The sequence below is a fragment of the Ascaphus truei genome, chromosome 16 (genome assembly GCF_040206685.1).
Source record: "Ascaphus truei isolate aAscTru1 chromosome 16, aAscTru1.hap1, whole genome shotgun sequence".
In the NCBI taxonomy this organism is placed as follows: Eukaryota; Metazoa; Chordata; class Amphibia; order Anura; family Ascaphidae; genus Ascaphus; species Ascaphus truei.
Window position 1 is genome coordinate 42,662,483 of NC_134498.1, and position 12,914 is coordinate 42,675,396.

Sequence of the window (12,914 nt, forward strand, 5' to 3'; positions counted from 1 at the left end):
CTAGGACAGAGGTACAAAGTGCATGTCTCCTCTAGGACAGAGGTACCAAGTGCAGGTCTCCTCTAGGACAGAGGTACCAAGTGCAGGTCTTGTCTAGGACAGAGGTACAAAGTAGAGTTCTACTCACAAGTTCACAATGCAATTCTTCATTTATTGTAACAGACAAGAACAGAGGAGAAACGACCTTTCAGGTCCCATATGGACCTTCCATCAGGTGGTCCTGACGAAAAATCCATGAGACCTGAAACGTTGTGAGTAGAGCTCTACTTTGTACCTCTGTCCTAGATGAGACCTATACTTTGTACCTCTGTCCTAGATGAGACCGGCACTTTGAGGAATGAGTTTGGTACACAAGCAGGATTCTCCTCGCCTGAAACGGTTTCCCCACTCTTTGCAACTGTACCAATGCCTTTCTTGCCATCCAAAATGGACATGGAAGAATCCAACTTATTTGCCAATCCATCACATCATCTTTTAAAGGTACAAGACAGGAATGGGAGACATGGTTTAGAACTGCACAAACCACTGTGCTGGAAGAGGTGAGGGAGTCAGACCAGTTTTCTGTATGCTGCCCGATTCGGGAGCATTGGCTCAGGGAACAGGATTCATGCCGTTTCAGGCAAATGATCAAATGTTTTTCCTTTCATTCCTAGCAACAGGTGTTGACAATGGATCACAATGCTCCCATTTATGAGCTTTCACCATGAAGAAAAACGGCATTGTACAAGGTAGATATGATTTCATAGTTTCAGACAATCGCATTTACACAATAAAATCTGGAAGTGCGGCCTCGGGGGTTGAAACACTAGCTGATGAAATGGCAAACCAGTTTGGTGACCCTGTGCTATGTAGACATGGGCTCATCATTGTCCCCTTGAGCTTCGGACACCAAGATTTAGGAGCTTATTTAATAAACTCTGAAGCGAAACCTCCCATTCAGGTCAATGGGAGTAAGCCCCATTAGAAGCGACTGTGTGCAGCTGTGCAAATAATCCAGATACAATGAGTTCCCCCACATGGTTTATAATCTCTATCCAACAATTGTTCCTAATTATATGTCACTTAAGCCTGAGGAGTGCACATAAACTTTAGTCCGTCAATTAAACTCTTGTACTGGTTTGTCCCAACAAATATTCCCATGTCCGTATTTCAGTGATCACAACTAGAGGTGGGCGAATCCACCCAAATTAGTTTCCCTGATTCTGGCATTTTCCGCCCAAAATCCGTTTCGCGGTGTAAAATCCAAACACGGATTTGGTGGATTTCAAATCTGTGCGGATTCATCAAAAACCACCATTGGATTCAATCCGTGGACGAATTTGTAGAATTCAATCCGCGATTCAGCAATCATTGTGAAGAATCCAACGGATTGCTGAATCCGCAGATTGGATTCTACAGATCCGTCAGCGGGTTGTGGAATCCGGAGTGTACTGGTAATAATAATAATAATAATAATAATAATAAAAACATAACACACAAAATGCAAATTCCACTTTTTGAGATTAATCCACAGACCAAAAGGAACCGGCCAATCCAAATTCTCCAAAAATAAATTCTCCCATCTCTAGTCAGAACCAACATACACTAAAACTGTGCAGATCACATAATAAGCCTTGGAAACAACGTGAGCTGTGAAGGCTACATTCAATTGGGACTCAAACATCTACTTCAATCCAAATATTACCTTATCTCCTTGCTTGAGGGTACGAAGCTGAAGCTGTCCAATCGCCGCCTTTGCTTCGGCTTTTAACTTTCTCTGCAACACAAACATGAAGCAAAAGCTTAGAAGTTTGGAAAGAAATAGAATTCTATATTTCTAGATACATGACCCCAACGTTACCTGTGATTATTATACATTCTTACATAGTAGATGATTGAAAAAATAAAAATAAAAAAGACATACGCCCATCAAGTTCAACCTATGCTAAATTTAGATGACAGATACTTTATCCTATATTTGTACTAACAGTATATTGATCCAGAGAGGCAAACACAAAACCTCAGTGAAATATCATCTAATGGTATCTTATAAGGGGGAAAATAAATTCCTCCCCGACTCCAAATATTGGCAATTCTTGTGGCAACATAAATGTATGCTTAATCATGAAATCTAACAGCCTTCCAGATGCAAGCATCCCCCCTCCCCAGTTTTAAATAAAACATTTTAGCAGCGAAGAAGAAGCTCTGGGTAGTTTGGCAACACACAGTGTGTATATATACACATATACATACATACGTACGTACTGTACCACTAGGAGAATGTGCTAAATACTGAGATTTTGCAGTGACAAATGTTTAATAAAAGTACAGGGGGTCTTTTTAAACAGATTTTCTTACACACAATGTATCGGGCCCAGAAAGGGAAGCAGAAGATTAAGTTAGTTTAAATTACCATGAAAACGCTTGGGTCAATAGCTATAAAAAATGATTCTCTAGAGATTCCATTAACACGTCGGAAGTAATTATTCAGGACAAAGAAAAGCTGTAACTTCATGATGTCTTCCAAAGGAGGTAGTAAGGAAAATGGGGCAGAGATATTGATGATGGGTGGTTAAAGTACAAACACATTGACAGTATTCTCAATACATGTATTATTATGCATTGTAAGAGCCGGTATATTGTAATTAGGTGGGCATGGACTCACAGATGCAGCATGGCTGGCCAATTCTAGGCCTATAAATGCAGTGTTGCACTGGGGTGTCACAGGAAAATGGCTAGGAGACCAACTATAGGAGTATAGAGATAGAATAAACTGTTCTAATAGGGCTTTAACACATGCATACATACAAAAGGCCCATACGTGCATTCACTCGTACACAAATACATTTCTAAAATTTCTAAAAATGCAGAGCAGACCTACTCCTGTAGCGATAAAGCAAACAGAATTTCCCATGTCAATCGGAGTCTAGCCTAGATTTTGAGGGTGTCTGTTATTCCAGAAGAATTAACCAGCCCGGACCTTGAGCCCACCAAGGATTTCTCCAGGTACCCAGTAGGCTTATCGGAGCCTGTATGAATACTGGGACTTTAATCCTGCAATCAGTACTCTCAAACTTCCCTTTGTAAATGAAATATGTAGCGATACGTCATGTTCCCGACGCCCCATTACTGGGACACGTTTAGAGATCTCCTCTTGGAATCCAGGTGTAAAACACACACTTTCTTAGCTAATCTTGAAATCCTCCCTGGATAAATGATCCAAAGCCCAACAGCCAACTTAATCCAGCAATTACCAATGACAACCCTCCACCTGGCAGTGTTCAAACAGTAGCCGTCTTTCCTTTTTCTTACCGTAGTCCACAAACACCTTTAGAGTGTACAATTTGGGAGATCCCGGCTCCGTCAGAAAATGCAGGTTCTCGGTAGGGTCTCACTTATTTGAACCCCTCACAACACATTGTAGCAAAAGTGTCTAAGTTCTTGTGTTCAGCATTGATTTGTTGCACTGTGACATTTTAAATTAATTAACATGAGTGTTAGTCAGGAGGACACAGTAGTGGACAATGCATTGGAAACCTCACGGGTCTCTCCATGTGTGCCATCCCATACAAAGCTATACTTCTTCAGGAGGAGCAAGAGCGCTACTACATCTTTAAACTAAAACAAATGATGCAACATACAGAAAACTGAACAAAGGCACCATTAAGGTCTATTAGAAAGGAACCAGAAAAGGCACCATCTTTAGTGGTACAATAGGTGCAAATCAGCTGTACTATACAGCCTGTAATGGTTTAATCTCCAGGCAACTACAGATCTGAAGTACAAATATATAGGTCATATTCCATAGGCTGATAAACAGAGAACCAGCCGGTTCCAGTCACTTATTTGACAAGAGTTTTGTTGTATTTTTAAAAATCAATATAGTCTTTGGGCTTGTCCATTAACTTGCTAAATTCTGGGACTGCCAGGCAGGAAATGAATGATATACTCCTGCAGCAGCCAATGGGTTAAATCATAACTGCAGCCAGAGCCGTCTCCAACCGGCACATTAAATATTGCTTAAGGAATATTGACATTGAATAAACACTAGGCTGGAAGTCCATTAAGTTCAGCTTTCAACAATCTTATTTTCACAGGATCTTTTAAAAGCCAGCGAGAATGGAGCAACATCTGCTTGTTACAGGGTTTGTGTTTCTGGTAACAACCAAGGGCTTATAACCCCCTTCAGTACTACACGTCGCAAACAACCCTCCAGCACTCTGTCTTTTGACAAATGCACCTGTCATTTGCTCAAACCACAGACAATGGGAATAGAAGTCAAATAAGTACTAGAGCCACAATAATTGAACTGGGTTTTGCGGATATTGCAAAGCAGACCGAGTAAGAAAGTCCAGGGCATGTTTCCCTGCTCTGAACTCTAAGTGTCACGGGAGACCAGGACATTACACCTTTATAACCAGGATCATTTAATTGAGCACAACCAAAAGAGTAAAATAAATTGTGATTTATTTCATGGAAACAGACATACACACAATGGGTTACAAATAGCAGGAAGAAAACACACTTACTGGGACACGGGATACAAAAGTAGACTCTCCTAAGCGCAGGGAATCCTCACCCTGATCACGGTTGCAAAACAGGACAGAAAATATCCAGGCAGCTTTCTGCGGAAGCCCCTTTTCTTTCTTGCTGCAGACTGAAACTGGACACTTCCACTACTAGTACTCACTAGCCTTCTGGGCCAGTCGCTGGGCGCGAGAGCAACTATATGGCGGTGGGATTAGATTTCACCCGGACCAGGCCTGCGTTACATGGATTTACAGTGGTTTGCCCTGGATGCAGGTCGTGCCTTGTTAAGACAGCAATGGGAGGCCATTCAGTACGGCATATAGAGTTGCAAGAGGCCATACTCTGTTTTGGAAGGATGGAATACACCTATCAGATAGATATTGGAAACTCAATATTTAATATGGATCTGCAGGAAGGTTTCGCGGTACCTGTCCAAATGGCACAGTCGAGGACAATTTAGGGTAATGGTCCTTGGTGGAGTTTATTCCTGCCAGGCAGGGAGCAAGCCAGGAAGTATATGGATACTGGGTATAGTGGCGCCCTCATTGGGGCTTCTGGAATAATTACGCTACCCCTTAGGCACATAGGCAGAGGGGGAGGGGGAGGGGGAAGAGATGGTGGGTTCTCAGCTCACCACGGGGTTCAAAACCTGGTGAAAATGTTAAGTGGCACCCAAGCATCACCTCATAACAAATAACCCAGAAAGAGACATGCAGCACTTGTTGTGTTAGTTCCAACATGAAGCAATAACCATTTAGAAGTTAGAAGAGCAGTGTTCTAGAGCAGAGGTGCGCAAAGTTTATTTGCCGTGCGCACCCCCCCCCCATGTGCCAGCCCCAGCGCTCATGCCCCCCCCGTCTCCAATGACCCCGCAGCGTCATTTGATGCACGTTACCATGACGTCACGTCACGTCACATGACCCCGCAGCATCATGGCGACATGACCAGAAGCCGAATGAATCCCCATAAGTTGCGGTTTCAGAGGCCTCGCATGGTCCCCCGGCATTTAATTTAAATGCCTCGGGAAAGAGCGCGGGGCCTCTGCAACCGCCGCGCCTCCCTCCCAGCAAAATCCAGTGCCCTCCAGTTTGCGCACCCGTTGTAGAGAATGGGCTTTCAACCTAAATGTTATCCTAAAGAATATTACTCTATGCTTTAAACTTGGAGGAAAGAGAAAGAAATAAAACAATAAACCCTTCCTGTTCAATTATGAGCCAATAATGGAGGCAAATATCAGGATAAAACCGGTTTCTCACGGGCTTACCTTTCAGGATGTATTAATGTCTCACATACCACAATGTTTTAAAAGCTCGACTAACATGAACCGAAACCTAATCTATGGTTGCAAAAGAGTACATACATTACATACAATCGGTGATACATACAAATCAGTGATGCATGTAACGAGAACGGTTGAGAGTGTATGGATAACAGGTAATTCACAAAATCTGCTTTTAGTAGTACAGTATATACAGCATACTGTGCGATACAAAGTGGTAATTTTCACAGGGAGGCTATTAAGAATATCTTAAATGATGGTTGTATGTGAGAACTAGGTGGTCTACATACTGGAGGCCACTTATTACAACTGCTGAGAAGCTTAGCATCATTTACACACAAAATAAGCAGAACGGGTTATTCTACAGATCAAAGAGGCACAACATTTATAAACTGGCTATTTGTTTTAAGCCGTACTGGCAAAACATAGCCCAAAAGAAAAAGCTCTCGATAACTTTGCCAGGATTACACTTTTGTAAGCTTTTTAAAAAAAAAAAAAAAAATGCATTACAGTAATAACCTTGACAAGGTTCTCAAATTCTGGCTCCTTGCTGTGTCTCTGGCTGCAAGATATGCATTTCTGTAGGGACATGTAGTTCTGAAAACGGAAGGCAGGCGTGGCTACGTTTCAAGCAAAGGAATTGGCACACACTACAACTAGGTTAATACAATGATGGATTATGCTCATCGAAATGAATGGGAGGATATAAAACCAGTTATTCATCTGTAATGAACACCCAGCTGTCCGTTCCATTTTTTGTCGTTGGAAGGCGAGTGTTTATATTAGAATTTGTGATATCACAACAAGAGCTGAATTACGGCAGTGAATGACGTAGAATGGGCAATCAGCGATCCAAAGTCACACGTCCACCAACCACACTAGAAACGTGTTGTGTGGTCATTACATTGCATTTCCTTCCCTGACACCAGGAGTGGCCAACTGCAGTCCCCAAGGGCCACCACCAGGACAGGTTTTAATGATATCTCTGTTTCAGCACAGATGGCTCAATCAGTGGCTTACTCAATGACTGAGCCACCTGTGCTGAAGCAGGGATATCATTAAAACTGGACCTGGTGGTGGCCCTTGCGGACTGGAGTTGGCCACCAGTGCCTTGCATAATACTATGACCTTAAATAGGATTACATGAATTTACCTTGTAATTTAAGTAATACTGTATAGAAAAAATAGGCTAAAGCGCTCCAATGCCAGGAAATAAAGAATATTGTAAGCCAAAACCACTTCATCCAAGGTATTAGGAATGAGTAATATTATTAATGGTAGTACATAATAACCACTTGTATGGGTACTATCCTCCTGAAGACAGGTGGTAGATGGTACAAGCCCACCCACAAATCAGTCTCATTGGCAGGTTCCCCTGAATAATAAGCAATACTCACAAATCCTAGGAGTGGCAGGCAGGCTGTGCAGCTTCCAATGGTGTAGTGAGCAGGGATAAAATGGTGAAACAGAGCGCACAAGCAAAAACGGAGCAGGAAGGACCCGGAATCAAAAATAGAATAAAAGGGCACTTTAATGTGACAAAAGACCCATCCAACGCGTTTCGAACGTCACAAGCGTAAGAGGGTATTTAATGGACGGTATTACACTATATTTTATCCTTGAAAAAGAACGCTGTGACGTTCAAAACGCGTTGGATGGGTCTTTGGTCACATTAAAGTTCCCTTTTATTCTATTTTTCATTCTGGGTTCTTCCTGTTCCGTTTTTGCTTGTGAGCTCTGTTTCACCAATTTAAGCAATATGCATGGAGGTCATTTTTAGGATAGTGATGCTGTTTTAGAAGAACATACTTGAAGCCTTTGTCACTTTGCATACCATAGAGTACCTTCTAAAGGTGTAGTTTTACTATATAAAATGTGGTACTACTGTATTCCAGTAGAAGCTGGAAATCTGGAAAGGTAACAAAATGTAAAAATATAATGGCAACAACCCTTTAAGGAAATTCCAATATGTATTCCATAATCGTCTAGCCCCTCTTCCCCCTCCCAATCGCAGATCGGGCCCCCTAAGGTGTTCTGGGGTCTGGCTAGGTGTCTGTGTGGTGCATACCTGCTGGCAACAGGAGGGCCCGAGTCTCCTGCGATGACATGGGGGATAACAGGAACAGGTTACTGGGGTGGATGCCTTCGTTTTGGTTCAATGGTGCAGCGCCTCAAACTATAGTAAGCCCCAGGAATGCGGGGTGGAATCCTTACCACAGAGATTCCCACATAGGGATGAGAGATTCCAGTCTCACACAAGGATTGTCTTTAAAAGCAGCAGTCTCTTTATTCTCTTGGGCAACAGCAGCAGCCGACAGGTACAGTGATGCACAGTCCACTAACTGTTCTCTCTTGTGATGGTCCTCCCTGCCACCACTCTGGACCAAAGGCATCCAGAGTGGGGCTAGCTCTTCCCTCAAACATTTTTTGTTTACACTGGGTCCCTTTTCAAATCAGATCATTATTTGCCTTCCATTTTCTTTAGGATGTTGATAATTACCAATATAAAAATGATCACGATTATTAGTTCAATTTAGTCCCACTGCCCTTTGATGATCGGGAAGAGGAGACTTGCAAACCCGACGATCACCTAAGATGTGCCATCTCCAGGTTTTAGAATTGGGATATTGGATGCGAAATCCAGAACTGGCTAAATGTGACCGCAGGGGCAATGCGGCTCTCATAATAGAAGGTTACGGCGAAACATTGCCCCTATGCAGGATTGTCCCTGTATATCAATCTGATTATTTTGTTGATCGAGGAGTGGTAGGTGTAGTGTTGGGGGAGTGGGAGAGTGGGGGTGGGTGGTACTCATACCTGCGAGGTGTTAGACAAAGGCTTTGCTCTTTGAGCCATCAAAGACCGAGGCGCATAGCTCTGCGGAAGATATCCGGCCGGCCGGAGCAGTTGCTGGGTACGAGCCCGTATGCGCTCTCCCTATTGGCTGGTTCGAAATCCCTGCTCGTACTTAAACCAACCCCTGTGGGCTGTCCTTGCCGCACATCACACACCCGGCCCAGATTGGCCCATCACAGACGAGCCCCCGCTCTACGATTGGCCAACGCACATCATCCATGCTGTGATAGCTACCCAGTTTCCCAGGATGTTCTATGGTTATGAGGAAACCATGTAAAAGGGGAGCCGATCTGAGCTCCACAACTCATTCTGGAGTTAGCGTGCTAGCTAACGAAGTCATGTGCTCCGAGGTTTTGCTGGTGACACTCCAGAACGAAGCTTGGATCAGAGCAGGACATTCTAACTTGCTTTGTGCACTGGGACTCTTGCGATTGCTGCCTTATCTTCGTGGAGCTGCGCCGATGCCCCGAGGCGCAAGAGCAGAACTTTTGAAAGTGCTTCCTTGCAAACGGCATCCCGGAGGTCTGGAAAGACAAGAACTCCTGCGGACATGGACGTACTCCTGGGTAAGCCTACCGAAGCGGCACCCATCACCCAGGATCCCCCCTGTAACCACTGTTTTGGCGAGCTTGAGCTCTTTTTGTGACTGTTGTCTCCATTGAGAATAAGTAGACTTTATTGAACGACTTTGTCCCGTCTTTCGCCTTGATCCCGGCGAGTTGTCCCGATCTACCATTTTAACATGTGGAAGGCTGCACGGGCACCTACAGCCTGTAGCCCTGGAGACATATCTGTCCTACAAGGCCAGTGTTGACTCCTTCACCTTTGGCCAAATTAATTTATTTTATGTTGCATGTGAATTAGTTAATAAATGTAAGGTCTTCGGGGCAGCAACACTTTTTGTGGGATTTAGGCCTAGTGTTCAATAGCTAGGGGTGGCCAACTCAAGTCCTCAAGGGCCGCCAAGGTCAGCTTTTTCTGGATATCCCTGCTTCAGCGCAGGCGGCTGAGCCACCTGTACTGAAGCAGGGATATAAAACTGACCTCGCCGGCCCTTGAGGACTGGAGTTGGCCACCCCTAGCTATACCATGCAAAAGCAGAGAATAAAGTGGAATACAATGTATGGCTTCAGTAATCTGTCATACAGTATCAACTCATAAGGAAAGGAGTGAGGGGGGTAACATCTGTCCTTGTACAATCTCCAGAGTCCCAGTCACAATGTTTACATGCACAGCAGAACATTTACCGACGTCACAAGCTTCAAAAACGCAATACAAAGTAGGAAGGGTGAGGTGACAGCACAAGACACGCCCGCGTGTGACTCAGATCTTGCACAATCAATCATTAGAGAAAAAAGGTGATAACTTCATTATTCTGTTCACACGTAAAGTGAAGTTGCCTATTTGTGAATGTAGGCGTCAAACGTCTCAAGGAGGAAACAATATTTATAAACACTTGCAGTGCTAGGTTTGTGAGGGACAACAAAAAACTGACTTGTAATAATGAGACATTGTATAATGGGAGGGTAAAGCGAGATCAGAGACTGCATACTAACATTGACAAAGGCTGCATATTTTACCATTTAATTTAGGACAAAAAGAAACCCAGATAGTATAAGATACGGAGCAAGAATATACAAAAATGTACATAAAATATTTAATTAAAATATCGATTTTGAAACTGGCCTCAATTGGGGGGGGGGGGGGGGGGGGGAGAAGACCCCAATCCCAGCATCAGCATCCAGCTTTTTGGAATTAAGTAACGTTATCAAATTACTTGTAGCATTAGCAAAACCCCATTGATTGGATATCCACTAAAAACAGTGCATGTATTTCTTTGCCAGCAACCTACATTATGGTGTTTCCCTTAAGCGGCCATTTATGGGTTAGCAGGTGTCTAGTATTGAGCCAAACATCCAGTAAAAAAATTACAGGTAATGCTGGACATGCATGTGTCCGGTATTACCGTTCTGGACATAGTGACCTGACCGGCTTGGGGGGCCGCGGGATTTCCCTGAGCAGGGAGAGAGCAGGGCTGTTGCTGGGGGGTGCTGGGCAGCTTCCTCCATCCTTATTGGCTCCTGCTGGGTAATACAGCCAACCAGGAGGTGGTGTATGGAACCATGGGGTGGGGCCAAGGAGAGGAGGAAAAAGCATGGAGCGGAGAGATGAGAGAGTATCGAGTGCATCACACCTTTCACCATTGTGTCCAGTATTTTTGGAGATGCTGCCTGCCACCCCTATTTATACATACACACAGCAGTGAGAATACTATTTGAGTACCAGTCCCAATACTTCAGATATTGTCTCTCAGCCCAGAGAGGCAGGGACAGATGTGGGCATTTCGGAGGTTACCTACTAGGGAATAACACCATCTCTGATTTGACGTCTTTATGCAATACCATATCCATGCGTTGGCTGCTGAAGTTGCTGTGAACCACGGACCATCCTACCCCCTTCTTCCTGTGTCATCATTTCCGGAGGAGCACGCTGATGCCAGCTACACTAGAGGAGGAAGCCGCTGCAGAATTCCCTGCACCAACAGGGACGGCTTTTTCGTGAGTACTCCTAACCTCCACGCGGTATTTCAGGGAGATTATTGAGGTGGTTAGTGCCGGGCTGTGATTTACTTGGGGGCGCCCCCTAGGGAGGTGTCCCCCTGTACCTCTATCCGGCTTACTATTACCCAACTCCCTGTTTTCAATACCGGAGGCTTATTGTTTCATTTATCATTGCTGGGTCTCTCTTCAATCAAGTTGCCAAAAAGTGTGTGCACTACCTGTTAGCAGCCTCGGTATACTGGGTAATTCCAAATTCTTTATGCAATACCCATCAACCAATAATCTTGGTCCAGTACATGTAGCACAGCCACTACATTAATGCCACCAGTCCCACGGCAGTGTCCCTCAGCACATCTAGATCTGTTTGGATTGTCACACTAGAATTATGCAATTAAGTGGGGCGTGGCAGCAGCAATCAGTACTCACACGGTATGCTCCCAAATAAAGAACCAGATGTTACCCTTTAAATGTTTTATGTCACACATGGATATTCTGCGCTCATTCATCCAAATCATTTATTTGGATGTAGGTTACATGTTTTTTAGGAAATGCCCAGGACACTCTGTGGCAATACACAGCGAGACAGCTCACACAGGATACGCGTTCTTCAAATAGAACAGATCCTGTATCTTTGCAGGTTTCACAAAATACATAAAACCTCCCTCATGCTAGGTCAGGGGTGCTCAACTCCAGGCATGAAGCCCCCCCTCACTCCCTCCCCCCAACAGGTCAGGTTCTCAGGATATCCCTGCTTTAGCACAGGTGGCTCAGAGGTTCTGATTGAGTCACCTGTGCTGAAGCAGGGATATTCTGAAAACCTGAACTGTTAGGGGAGGGTGTGGGGGTCTTGACAATTGATGACTGGACCCCTGATGTAGCTCACAAGGATATAAGCTACAAGACATTCTAAAGAAACGTCATATTTTGTTTATTTGAAATGCATTATTGTTGTGGGTTTTTATAGTCAATATGCGAGTCAACCTAAACCCCTTCAGTGTACATCTGCGTCGCTCCAAAGGCGGATACCTGAAGGGGTTCCCCAAGAGTTGCTCCCCTCTGCACAGGACCTGCATGCCAAGGGTTAACATTTGCTTGTACTATGTGGAACGTCAACCCCACCCACTGGAATGTTAATGAGCCAAGAGGACAAAAAGGACATAGAATTTGCAGCTGCATTAAATCTGAACCCCTTCAGGTGTACATCCGTCGTTCCAAAGGCAGACAGCCTTTGACGCAGATAAAGGGTGCGAGTCGTTTGTTGATGTTAAAGCTTCTCTATTTCAAATCTGACACTCACCCGCCCTTTATCCCCTGTACCCAATTTTCCAACTCTATCTGTCCATGAAATGTCTGTGAATTCACTGAATAAACCTCTGTTCTTTTAAAATAACCATGTATTTGTCATCATAACTCTGTTCCCAGGACAGACTTGAACACGAGCGGTAACTCTCAATGTATTACTTCCTGGTAAAACATTTTTATAAATAAATAACTGGTGTGCACATACAGTACTTACTAGTGTAGGCAGATGTGGTTATAAAGCAGTCATCACCATATCCAATCATGCTGTTTTCTGCAACAGGCCCCAAGAAAATCCTTATCCCCATGGTGAAGCGGATCTCATTAGGATATTTAAAGGGCAATTAAATACTCAATTAACAAACAGTTTAAGTTTCATTACATTTCACAGTGACAGAATGACATCCCCC

General features: G+C 44.0%; 1 protein-coding gene across 3 annotated transcripts in view; it reads right to left on the reverse strand.

Moving 5' to 3' along the window:
* RNF128 (ring finger protein 128) overlaps positions 1–12,914 on the reverse strand; it is a 54,849-nt gene that overhangs the window by 10,219 nt on the left and 31,716 nt on the right. For all 3 annotated transcript variants that reach the window (XM_075573318.1, XM_075573317.1, XM_075573316.1), the window contains exon 3: positions 1,685–1,756. In XM_075573318.1, the coding sequence (XP_075429433.1) occupies positions 1,685–1,756 (72 nt within the window). The remainder of the gene's footprint in view (positions 1–1,684; positions 1,757–12,914) is intronic.